This window comes from Nyctereutes procyonoides, unplaced genomic scaffold (genome assembly GCF_905146905.1).
Source record: "Nyctereutes procyonoides isolate TBG_1078 unplaced genomic scaffold, NYPRO_anot_genome, whole genome shotgun sequence".
Classification (NCBI taxonomy): Eukaryota; Metazoa; Chordata; class Mammalia; order Carnivora; family Canidae; genus Nyctereutes; species Nyctereutes procyonoides.
This window is the reverse complement of record NW_026575144.1, coordinates 10,818,637-10,832,200: the sequence shown is the minus strand read 5'-3', so window position 1 is coordinate 10,832,200 and position 13,564 is coordinate 10,818,637. Positions and strand designations below refer to the sequence as shown.

The window sequence follows — 13,564 nt, the reverse complement described above, 5'->3', positions numbered from 1 at the left end:
GCCTTGGTGTTGAGATATTGCTTTGTGATGAACAAAGCAGTGGTTTGGTTATAGGCATGTCTGAACTGTTGCTGGGAGAACATCGTGGATTGCTTTTGCACCTGAGTGAGAACACAAACAAGGTCTGTGTCCCATCCATCTTGGAGATGACAGCGCTTCCTGGAGCACTGATGCTTCCTAACTTTCAGACACTTTCTGCATGCGTGGGAGTGTGTGCGGAGTCCTGAGGCAGGGAGGGAAGTGGGGATAGGAAGGAGCCACCTGCTCACAAATGAGGGTGGCCAGAGGGAGGAAGAGAGGAGTTTGTAGGATTTTGGAGCCTGGGGAAGTTACCTATTGACAAGGCAGGCAGTCGCACTTGAGGGACAACCCCCACCCCCTCCTGTGTGTGCCTTGTTGGTTTTCTCCACGTTTCCAGCATCTGGACTCTATGGCTGTCCTTTTTTTCCCCTTCTAACACATATTTTTGAAAATGTTTGCTGTGGTTAAATACACATAACATAAAATAAGCTGTATTGAGTATACAGCCCTGTGGTATCAGATACGTTCACAGCGTTACATACCACCACCAGCCAGCCATAGAAATCCTTCATCTTGAAAAATGAAACTCTCTCCCCATTAAACAACTCCCTGTTCCCTCCTCCCCCCAGCCCCTGGCAGCCACTGTTCTACTTGATATTTCTGTGAATTTGATACTCTTGGTACCTCCTCTAAGTGGAATCATACAGTTTCCATCATTCTGTGTCTGGCTTATCTCACTCAGTGTGATGTCCTCAAGGTCCATCCACATTGTAGCCTGTGACAGAATTTCTTTCCTCTTTGAGGCTGAATAATATTCCACTGTATGGATTTGCCACATTTCGTGTATCCATCATCTGTGGATGGCCACTGGGTGGCTTCTGCCTCTTGGCTACTGTGAACAAGGCTGCCATGAACACAGCTGTACAAACATCTGTTCGAGACCCCATTTTCCGTTCTTTGGGATATATAGCTGGGAGAGGAACGGATGGATCACGTGGTGATTCTGTGTGGAACTTTTTGAGGAACCACCATATTGTTTCCACAGTGGCGGCGCCATTTTACATTCCCTCAGCAGTGCGGGAGAGGGCCAGTTTCTCCACATCCCTGCCAACACTTGTTTTCTTTCTTCTTTCATCACAGCTGTCCTGATGGTGGGGAGATGGTACCAGTAGGCCATCATGGTTTCAGTTGGCATGTCTCCAGGGGTTAGTGATGTTGGCTGTCTTTTCATGTTGCTTATCGGCCACTTGTATATCTTTTCTGGAGAAGTGTCTGTTCCGATCCCTTGTCCGGTTTTAACAGTTGAGTTTTGTGGTGTTGAGCTGTGGTCCTCGTCTGGGTGTCTCCTGGAATGGGGTTCCAGGTGCTTCCACTCCTCTCTCAGCAGATGACCTCGTGAGTTGCCCTCCTGAAGAAGGGGAGCCCTGTGACAGGAGCTCCGTCTCCCCTCCATCAGCGGTACCTCAGCTTTCCGGCCTGTCCTCCTCGGTGTCCTCACCATCTTAAGCCAGCGTTTTCGGCACCTCCCTGTCCTGCCTGCTATGGTACCCTGCCCGGTGGCTTTGCCCTCTCCTGTGTCTCTGACCTTCGCACCCAGCTGCTCCTTCTTCCAGATATGCCAGACTCTCCTCCGTGCCTCCCTAGTGATCTTTCTCTGGTACTTGGCACCTGGGTCTTCCTCTGAAGGAAGCTTTTATGTAAAATATGTGAGAGTCCTAATGATAAAGCAACGCAGAAAAGTGTGTGTAGGGGGTGTGGGCAAAGACAACACATGGAATCCTCTGAAAGAACAGATTTCTGGGTGCAGAGCAGAGAGAGATACTAACCTCATTGAAGAAACAGGTAGGAAAGCAGAGAGAAGACAATTTGCCTGAGTTCTTTTGGGTTTTCACATTTTGGCACACTTTGTATCAGTGTCAGATGCAGCCAGACCGGCCTGAGACAAGCTTCAAGGGAACCGGCTTATTAGTTCATTGGTGCCATTGTCTCCATGGAAGCGTTTTGCCATATGCCAGCTCCATGGAGGGCAGAGCAACAATGCGTCCTTGCCCATGAAGGCTGCACCCCGCCGAGTGGATATGCATGCTTGTGTTAAAGAGCATCTGAAAGACCATGGTTTGTTCTCTGATTCCACAATGACTACATTTCAACATGCCTGTCCATGCACAAATAGAAAAGATACATTTTTTTCCTTTTCTCTATAAGTTGCTTGACTTGCCCGGGGACAGAGGGAAGAAAGTGCTGGATCCTGGCAGAGTGTGGCTCACATTGAAATTTATTTCATTTTCTGGTTCCAAGCACTGAGGCAAAATGAGGTCGGGGAGCCTCTGACATGGAAGCAAGCTATTTCATTTGGGTCAATTTAAATGAGATGCTGTTTTTAGATTATGTATAACTTTAAAAAAAAAAAAACCCTAAAAAAAAAAACCAAGCCGTGTCTTACTTTGGTGTTTATGTCCCTTCTACAGGTCACCTCAAGTAATGTCGTCTTGAAGACAGGATTTGATTTTCTGGACAACTGGTAAAATGTATTAGACCAAATAATAATAATAAAACCAAGAACCCCTAAGTGTTTTCCAAAGTGGTGTGGTGGAGGAGGATAAAACAGGCAATATTTCCCTGTGTATTTTCCTGGTTCTGTACACTTTTCTTAATCATTTGGAAACTGGTATATATTGCCTTGTCCAGATTTCCAGTTTTTTCTCTTTTTGGTAAGGCCAGATATATATGCTATTTTCAATGATTTGATAACAGAAGTTTTGCATTTGGAATTTTTAAAGACTGTAGATGTTCTACATAAAGCTTCTGTTCCCAGTTCTACCAAATTTCCCCCCACTCAGAGCAAGAGTTTTCTCATTGTGTCACAAAAGTTGTAAAAGTGATTTCCGTCTCTTTCTCCTTTAGCCTCTCCCCTTTTTATTGATCAGGTGAACTCTGTTGGGGGGTTGTTGGTGATGTCCTCAGCAGTAGTGGCTCCAGCACTCTGGCTGGCTGTAACCATGGAAAGATGACACCACCACCTCCCCCCTCCCCCCCACCCCCCCAGTGCCCCTATTCCTACCCAGCGTTCCCAGCTGTCCAGGGCTTCCTGAAGCCACCCTTCTTGCCTTGTGTGCCACCCTCCACCCTCAACATTTCCAGGAAACAGACTGTTGGCACATAGCAGAAATGGTCCTAAGCTGCCCTGATAACGTATTCAAATTATTCATCATTGTTTAAGAAGAGTTGCATGTTTAAAAGTTTCATATTAACTTCTCATTATTTTGTATCTAGGTTTAGAGGTTGTAGGGCTACCACTTTTCTTGGGTGTGTACTTGTTTCTTTTTGGAAGTTCTTTGCTACCTAGTGGCCTGGTGGATGTTCCCTGTCCTGAGTATCTGCAGGAGTAAGGGCAGATGGCAGGTGTCAGAAGACAGGACTCTCCTGATTACTTGGGTTAGAACCTTCCAGCATGAGTCTGGCAGGGACAGTGGACATCCTTCATCCTGAGGACTGATCAGACTCTCCTGATGGATCTCCCTCTGCATCCCTGGCCATCAGCAGAAGTGGAAGAATCAAGTTTCTGTATCGCCCTGCAGCGTACCTTGGAGACCTTGGCAGTCGTTCCAAAGGCATCTCTTAGAGTGAGACTTTGCTACCCACTGCTGCTTGGTGGAGGCAGCTCCGAGGCCGCCGTCGGGGGAGCAGGGTGGCCCGTGGCCCAGAGTGGGTGGGGCAGGGCGAGGAGGAGCATGGGCCTCACCCCGGGAAGCCTGTGCCCTGACCAGTGGCTCTGAGCTGCGTGAGCCTGCCAGACGTGCCCGAGTGTGATCTACACATTGTCTCTCACTGTGTTCTCCTCACCTGAAGCCTTAATCCACCCCTACGAGTCCTGCCAGTGAGCACCCAGTTTCAGTATCAAAGTGTGTCTTTTTAAAAATGCATTCCTGTTTTATACAACCTTCTTAAGTGATTTCAAGACTATCTTATCGGGCTCTGAGGTAAAGCGCGCGGCAACTTTTTTTCTGGGAACGTTTCTGCCAAAGCTGTGCCCTGGCCAACTTTTGGGTTGGTTTCTGCCAATCGCATTATGTCCCTAAGCCTCATTTGGTCTCTTAAGGTTGTGGGTTTGACCTTCCTGCTTTGGTGACTGGCTGTATTATGGCAAATATAGGTCCTTATTCTACCATTTAAAGATAGTTGAAACGTGCCAGGAAAAAAGGGTTTCTAGCCTGGTGGAGAGGGAAAGAGGGACCTAGGCTAGCTGGCCCAGCAGCTAGTGCTCGCCCCCAGGTCAGCCCCCGGGCCTCGGAGCTGGGCCGACCGCCTGGCTCCCCGGCCCGCGCTCCTTCAGAACCCAGGCTCGCAAAAACAGTTCCTTAAAAGAGAGAGAGGGATGTACGGGTGTGAGTTTGTATTCGTTGGTGCTGATGTAGCAGGGAGGAATGAACTACATCCGGGAAGTTAGCCCAAGGTGATCTGTCTCCTCCTGGGAGATGATTCTCATTTCCTGCCAACCTTCTCATAAAGCCCAGTTTATTCCTTTCATGTTCTCCTGGGAGCTGACGGGCTGCGGGGTTGGCTGGAAGCCTCTGCCCCCCTAGTGCCACCGGGAGTCCACGACTCAGAGGTGCTTAGTCATCTCTTACCACAGCGTTTCAAGTTTCGTAATGGCCAGCCTCCTGAGATTAAATGTAAAGTCAAGACTTAGGGAATCCTAGAGTCTGTTGCTTTGCCCTGCTTTCAGAAGTAAGGGACTGCGAGAGGGAGCAGTGGAGGCCCAGAGGGCCATCCCCCGACCCCGCACATCTCCTCACCCCGGGCAGTCTGCAGGGACGGTCCTGCCCCGCCCTCCTGGGGACCTATGTTCCGTGTGTCCATGTAAGGATAGATTAAGCTCTTAGGTGTGCCACCCACCTCCCCCCCACCCCTGCCCATGTATCAGGGTGGAGTTTCTAGAAGCAGAAATTTATATTTATTATTTTAAAAATACACACTTTTCGACTGAAGCCTGTATTTGGTTTGGGTGCCCACCCCACACCCTCATTCTGTGCACTTGGAATTCAGCTCAAGGATTTAGTGTCTTGCTTTGGGTGACTGTTGTGCAAACTCTCCCCCAGGAAGTCAGAAACCAGTTTCAGTTCTTTGACTTGGGGGTCCCTACCCCGCTCTCTGGGTTTGGGAGTGCTGCCCACATGGGGACTGCTTGGGCCTGTCACCCGGCCCTCGCCACACACGGCCCCCATGTGGATGTCAGAGCCACCTCCCTTTCTTTGCTCCTCCCTTTCTTTGATACACGTTTTCAAGAAAATGAAAAATTCTTACTGACAACTTGTAACTTGGTTGTATTTTATATTAATAGCCTTTAATAAAGCCATTTAAAATATGCTAGGTGTGTCTCTTTGGGGCCTCTACTGAAGTCTGGAAGCCGATCAGGATGATTGCTGTTGAGCACAGAGGAGGAGGATTTGTACTCCTTAAGCAGCGTGAAACCTCTTCTGGAAACCCACTGTGCACAGGCCTGACTCGTTCTCCCTGCAGGTTGGCAGGATGTGGTGACCAAGGTGCCCAGGCCCCTAGCAGTCAGGGCAGGCTGGATCCCGGAGGGCTCCTGTCTAGCCAGCAGGTGACATGGAACCCATGTCTTCCCAGAGACAAGCTTATCGAATCTAGTGACTAACTCAGAAGAGCAGATGGGATCTCCCTGAAAGCTCCCACCTTGAATCTGATTGAAGTGGATTTTTCTGGAAAGAAATACAAGCTTAAGTATAGCCAGCAGTCCTATTCCAGCCATTCAGGTGCAGGTGGTAAGTTACCGACTACAGATGGAAGGGAATTTTTATTTTTTATTTTATTTTTTTAAGATTATTTTTTTATTTATTTATTCATGAGAGACACAGAGAGGCAGAGACACAGGCAGAGGGAGAAGCGGGCTCCATACAGGGAGCCCGATGTGGGACTCGATCCCAGGACCCCCGGATCACGCCTTGAGCAAATGCTCAACCACTGAGCCACCCAGGTGCCCCTGTAAGGGAATTTTTAGATTCAATTTTCCGTATTAAAAAAGCTTTTAAAACTAGTACTTCTCAGGAATATGGTGATTCAGGCTGACAGACTTCTAATTTACCATCCTGCCCACTGGGGCCTTGCTGCCTCGGGCACTGGGTTCCTGGGTGAGCAAGTGATTGGGCTTGCTGACTTGGTGTGCAGTGGTTGTGATGACGGTTCGGAGACCACAGGCGTCTGGATTATTGTATCGATCCATTATGAGAGGAATCAGAATCGCTCCCAAGCTTATAGGTCTGACAGCTTATGGTAACTCAGTATGTGGTACAAATACATATATTTGTATTTGTAAACTTTCTATGCAAGAAGAAGCCACCAACATAGAGGCAACATCTACCTGGGTGCATTCTGCAGCCAGGAAGGAAGATGTTGAATCTCTGGGGCCTCAAGAACACCCTCTTGTGGGGTAGGGGAATATTCATAGTGCTTTTCTAGCATTTTCTTTGGTCTGAGCCTCTGCTCATATGTAGTTTTCTAATGAATTTATCAGCCTTCCAGGTGCCTTAATCCCAACAGGGAAACACCTTAGGAGGATATCGTGATTCTGAATTCCCCCTGAAGTCAGGGGGAAAACAAGTGAGCAGGTCTGGATATAAGATCACCTTAAACAGCTAGAGCAGCAGCACCAACTAGAAACTTAAATAGAAAGATAGAAAAATAAATGGTATCTACAAGAAATGCACTTTAATACAAAGTCACAGATTAAAAGAAGCCAACTCCTAACGGCAATCAAAGAAAGAAGAAAGGTATCCAGGAATCAACATCAACAGGTATATAAAAACTTCTTCAAAGAAAACTACAAAAAGAAAATAGAAGATGTGAATAACCCTGAGTGGGATAATGTAATTTTATAAAATCATCTTATAAAGTTAGTGCAGTGTTAACAAAAATCACAATGGATATTTGGAAAAATTTGACAAATTTACACTAAACTGTAGATGGAAAAATAATAGTTCACTGAAATGTAAGGGGGTTTGCTCTACCAATTATCACTCAAAGATGTTAGAAGGCCATAGAAAGGCAATGTGGGTATTGATGTGGGGATAGATGATTAGATGATTGAAATAGGGGGAGGGCCTCAGGGACAAAGCCATGAATACATAGGAACTCCATTTACAATCAGGGCGGTACCACAAGCTGGCGGGGGGGGGGGGGGGGGGGGGGGGGGGGGGGGGAGGGGGGATTCACCTGTGGAGAGACGGAAGCATGGGTTCCTACCCGATGCTACATAGAAGATGAGCTTTTGATTCGAGACCAAATGATTAAATGTAAAAGTGTAAGGGTAACAGAGCGAAATATCTTGTGATCCAGAGCAAGGAAGGACTTCCTGAATAAAAATTTTAAAAGTCCAAACCATAAAGCAAAATATTGATGAATCTGATACATGAAAATGTTAAGATTTCTGTCAGTAAAGCACACCATGGAGAGAGTTAACAAGCTGAAAGGATGGGAGAAGATCACTGCTCGGTCAGTTCCAATAAAGTATCAAGAAGATCTGTAGCAAAAAAAAAAAAAAAAAAAGATTTATAGCATTCCTGCAAATCAAGAGGCTAACGACCTCAACAGTTAACATTAGAGAAAAATCTTTAAAAACTATCAAACATATGAGAAAAAAAATGGCTAATGCCAGTGTTGGCAGTATTGGCAGAAATGAAATAGAGCAGTGGTTCTCAACTGGGGGTGATTTTGCCCCCCCTGGGGGCAGTTTGTAGTGTAGGGAGATAATTTATTGATCATCACGACTAATGGAGAGTCTACTGTTGGCCTCTAGAGGGCAGAGGCCGGGGGTGCTGCCAAACATCCTATGTGCACAGGACAGCCCCCACAACAGAATAATTCAGTCAAAATGCCAGTAGTGCCAGGGTTGAGAAACCCTAGGTTAGGGAACCAGCAGAGCCATTGGGTCAAGGGTAATCTGGCACTATTTTGGCAAGTGTATGTATGCCGTGTGACCCCACAATTCCCCTTGGGGTATAGTTCTCAAATTCTCGCACAGGCATTTAAGGGAACATGCACAGGGCTCTTTCTTGCAGTGCTTTTCTGTGGAACTGGAGACAAGCTGGAGGTCTGTCATTGAGAAGATGGCTAGAAAAGATGTGATATGGCCCTTAAAAGGAAATTAGGAGTGCCTGGGTGGCTCAGTCGGTTAAGCATCCATCTTGATTTTGGCTCAGGTCATGATCTCAGGGTTGTGAGATCAAGCCCCAAGTCCAACTTTGTGCTGGGTGTGGACCCTGCTTAAGATTCTTTCTCCCCCACTCCCTCTGCCCCTTCCCCCACCTCTTAAAAAAAAAAAGCAGGGGCGCCTAGGTGGCTCAGTGGGTTAAGTGTCTGCCTTCAGCTCAGTCATGATCTCTGGGTCCTGGGATCCAGCCCCATGTGGGTCTCCCTACTCAGCAGGGAGTCTGCTGCTTCCTCCCTCTGCCTCTCCCTCTGCCCCTCCCTCTCTGCTTATGCATACACACTTTCTCTCAAATAAAATATTTTAAAAAAACAAATGCACACATGGCAACATGGATGGAGCTAAGCAATATATTAGTGGGAGAAAGCAGGAAACTAAATGGAATACAGAATAAAACCATTTGTATAAATTTAAAAGATATGCATATAAAACAAGACATTTAACAATGGAATGGTTGCTATGGGAGGACAGGAGGTGGAAATAAGGGTGGCAGAAAGAAATACAACAGATCTGGAATGCACCAATGGTGAATGCATGCCAGTAGGTGCCTACTTACAAGGAATTTGATATCTCTCATAATCTAGATCTGGTCTGATCTCTCTCTCAGTTCAGACAGGAGACTCTGTTTAGCTGGTATGATTGGTCAGCACTAGTTAGAACATTTGTAGCTTGTCTCTGTTCGGTTGCAATTTGTGTGACTATAGATGTATAGCAGCCAACATCTATGAAGCCTCCTGGATCAATCCCAGTACTTCACTTCTGTAACAGCAGCTGGGGTGACTGAGCAGATTGGGAGGAGAGTGAAGGTAGAAATTAGTGATACGTGATGCCCTGTTGCTTGAGGGGACAGAGATCACGGGCTGTGTTACATTGGGAGGGCACTCTGCAGAGAAGGTGGTTTTATCAGTTGGCTGCCTTTACCACAGCCATCTGAAGTTTACCCAACTCAGGATTTGTTAGGCAGTAAAATCATAGTAATAATGTGTAAGGATCTTTAGAAATTAAAATTTTCTAACTGTGTTACAGAAAGTGTGGAAAACATAGTCTACTGCCTTAACACAAAACAAGCATTTTGAAGCATTTATTGCCAGTCTTTTATTGTGAAAATGTACAGGGCCAAGTGGAAAGCATGTGTCACAGGGACAGTCCTGACTGGAAATGGGATCTAAATGCAATGCTGGCAACCACCTGGGCTCTGGCAGTTGTCATTGTGCCATGTGCTCCATTTCCCTTCCTCCGCCCCTTCATTTTGTCTCCCTCTACTGATTCATGCTGACACCTAGCCCTGGGGTTACAATAATATCTATATTTTTTCATAGTTCTTACTATGTTGCAGCCTGGTGCTAGGTACTGGGAATTCAGTAACACAGCTGCTTCACTCCTGGGGCTCACATTCTAGTGAAGGAGGCAGACTAAACATATGACCACACAAACAACTTTATAGCTGAAAATTGTCAAAAAGTAAATAAGATTTCTTTTTCTAACCATGATACGGTAATCCAGATTAGATACAACACTCTTGTTATAAACAACCAGAAAATTGTAGAAAACATGAGTGATAATACAGTATAGATTTTGGACAGCAGGCATTGCAGGACAGTGATCCCAAAAGGACAGAAACAAGTGAAGTGAGCCTTATGATTGTCCTGGCTTTTTAACTTGAGGCATTTTCTAGACCATGACGCAGGAAGTCTCACAATGCTGAAGAGAAAGAGTTTGGGGAGGAAAAGATGGCTGGAATTTGCAGGGGGGACTGTAAAGAAAAAAGTTTCAGAAATATGCCTCGATTCCCCCGCAGTATGTGAGAGACAACTTCTGGACTGTAGCACAGAGCAGGGAGATCCAAACGGAGCCTGGCAATCTCGCTGATGTGAAGCAAATGAAGCTGGGGAGGCCTGGGGGCTAGAATTGAAAGGGAAGAGTTCCAGAGAGGAGGATCTCCAGAGGTCTGCATAGGGATTCCCTTACGTCTTTGGCTAAAGCCAACCCGTACATGTGTGGAGTGAAAGCAAGGCAAGAACAATCACCAGGGAAGTAGTAGTTATTAATAAGATAAATAATTCCCAGAGTTCACATATGGCCAGGAATCATACAGGTTCCCTCCAGCCAAAGTGCAGGTCATGTTGAATGTGAGGCCCTCATCAGAGATCCTAAAAGAAGCATGCACTAGACACAGGGCTAAATTAGCCTTGGAATTAAAGGGTACTCAAGATCAGCCCTAACAGAGTTCAAAAACAAGACATGAAAGGATCAAACCAATTCACAAATAACTTAGCAGGCCATCAGGATGTGTCCAACACTCTTTAGAGGAATGTTACCAAATCCAGCACTAAACATGAAATTCACAATGTTCAACAACCAATCAAAAATCACTAGACATACAAATGAGCTGTGACTCATTTGTGGGAAATGTGACTCATACCCCACAGGATTTTAAAACAACTATTATAAATATGATCTATATGCTCAAGAATGTAAAGGAAAGAAATGGAACTTCAAAATAAAACTCTCTGAAATGAAAATTTCATTGGAATAGAATAAAATTGGATGATACAGGGGCACCTGGGTGGCTCAGTGGTTGAGCATCTGCCTTTGGTTCAGGTCATGATCCCAGAGTTCTGGGATCAAGTCCTGCATAAGGCTCCCATTCATACACACACACACACACACACACACACATGCCACACACACAACATGCCACAAAGAGCTGAAAATCAGTAATAAAGAGGAAATTCTTAAAAACACCCAGAAGAAGAAGGAAAAAAGGACTTCTCATCCCCAAATATGCAGGCTTGAAACAAACAGAACATTTTTAAAGTGCTGAAAATAAAATTAGAGTTATCAGCCTAGAATTTAATATGCAGCAAAAAAAAAATCCTTTAAAACTTAAGGCAAAATAAACATACACACCCAAACACACATACACACACAAGCTGAGAAAATTTGTCACTGGCTGGTCTGCATTACAAGAAATAATAAATGAAGTTCTTTAAGCAAGAGGAAAATTATACCAGACAGAAGCTTGCATCTGCACAAAGGAATGAAGAAGGCATAAAAAGGTAAATATAACTGCCTCTTTTCAGGCGTGAAAGTGTTTAGGAAGATAATTGTTTAAAGAAAAAATAATAACAATGTATTGTGGCATCTATAACATAGAGAAGTAAAATGTACAACAATAATTGAAAGGATGGGAGGTAGAAATGGAAGCATACTACTGTAAAGATCTTACATTATACATAAAGTGATGTAAACTATTTATAGTCAGACTGATAAACATACAAATTAAACATACAAATTGTTTAGAACCTGCTAAAAATTAAAGGAAAGATGTATAGATAATAAGATAATTGTGGAAATGAAATGAATGCTAAAATTTATAAGAAAGCAGGAAGAGATGAAAAATAGAAACAAAGAACAAAAGGGACAAATATAAAACAAATAACAAGATGGTAGACTTATGAACAAATTAATAATTATGTTGAATGCAAACAACCTAAGAACTCCAATTAAAAAGCAAAAATTGTTAGACTGAATGAAAAATACCAGCTAGATGGTATTTATAAGAAATGCACTGTAATACACAGACATAGATAGGTTAGAAGTAAAAGGACAGTAAAAAGAATACCATGCAGTTACTAATCAAAAGAAAGTTAAAATTGATATATTTTTATCAGACAAATTCGATTTAGTACAATGAATATTGTTGGGTAAAAAGTACATTTTATAATCAAAAGGGGATCAATTAATCAACACATAGCAGTCTTTGTTATACGGCTAACGACAGAGCTCCAAAATACATGAAGCAAAGCTGAAAGAACTGAAAAGAGAGATAGATAAACATATACAGTTTGAGATTACAATACTTCCAATAATTGATAGAACAAGTAGATGGAAAATCAGGATATAAAAATATATCACTACCATCAATTTGACACAATTGACATTTGTAGACCACTCTACCCAACAACCATGGAATACAATTTTTTTCAAGTGTATGTGAAAAATTCACCAAAATGCAGTATGTACTAGACCATATAAGTCTCAGTAAAATTAGGAGAATTGAAATTATCCAGAGTATGGTCTCCGATTGAAATGCATTAAATTAGAGATTCAGAACTGAAAGATATCTGGAAAATCCTAACATATTTACGTATTAAACATTAGATTTTAAAATAACTCATGGGCCAAAGAAGAAATCACAAGGATAACTTAGAAAACGTTTTGAACAGAAAATACAGCATGTCAAAATTAGTGGTATGCAACTAGGCAGTACTTAGAGGGAAAATTACAGCTTAAAATATGCTTATATTAAAAAAGAAGGATCTAAAAAGTTAATTAAGCTTTTACTATAAAACTAGAAGAATAACTTAAGCAAAGGAAAGAAATAATAATGAGGAGAAACCAATTAAATAGAAAATGGTCCAGCAATAGTAAAATAGTTGATATTTCAATAGCTGGATCTTTGAGAAAAATTATTAAAATTGATAAAGTGCTAGGTGAGCTAATTAAAAAAGAAAGACACCTCATTTACACACACAATAAAGCACAAACTAGTATTATCAGGAATGAAAAATGGTTATCACTACAGATCCTTCAGATATTAAAAAGACAATAAAAGATTGTTATATTAAAACAATCTTATGCCAAATCATATAAGTTAAATGGAATGGGATCACTTCACTGAAAGACACAATCTATTAAAAGTGACTCAACAGGAAATAGAAGCCCTGAATATGCCTTAAAAGAAATTGATGTCATAATTTGAAATCTTCTCCCCCCCCCACCAAAATCTCCAGGTTTAGATGGTTTCACTGGTGAGTTCTATTAAAATACCAATAATACCAGTTTATCATATCAATATTGCAAAAGAAAGAAGAATCCTGGTCAACTTACATTATGAGGCCAACATTACCTGGTACCAAAATCAGAAAAAGACATTACCAAAAAGAGAGAGAGAGAGAGAAAGCTGCAAATCAATATCCTTCATGAAAACAAATACAAAAATGCCTCATAAAATATTAGGAAATAAAATCCAGTAGTAACTTAAAATAATAATGCCTTATGGTCAAGTGGGGTTTATGCCAAGAATCTTGGGCAAGTGTGGTTGTTAATTTTGTGTCATCCTGACTAAGCTATAGATAGATACTCCTCAGTGATATAATCACTGTGAAGGTATGTTATAGATGTGGGTAATGTCTACAGTCAGTTGACTTTTTTAAAAATTTTATTTATTTATTTATTCATGAGAGAGAGAGAGAGAGAGAGAGAGAGAGAGAGGAGGGAGAAGCAGACTCCACGCCGGGAGTCCGACGCGGA

At 43.1% G+C, this 13,564-nt stretch overlaps 1 protein-coding gene across 1 annotated transcript in view; it reads left to right on the top strand.

Moving 5' to 3' along the window:
- CUNH1orf198 (chromosome unknown C1orf198 homolog) overlaps positions 1 to 5,389 on the top strand; it is a 33,952-nt gene extending 28,563 nt beyond the window's left edge. The window contains exon 4 of the mRNA XM_055308850.1: positions 2,490 to 5,389. Within this exon, the coding sequence (XP_055164825.1) occupies positions 2,490 to 2,546 (57 nt within the window). The 3' untranslated portion in view covers positions 2,547 to 5,389. The remainder of the gene's footprint in view (positions 1 to 2,489) is intronic.
- The last annotated feature ends 8,175 nt before the right edge of the window (positions 5,390 to 13,564 follow it).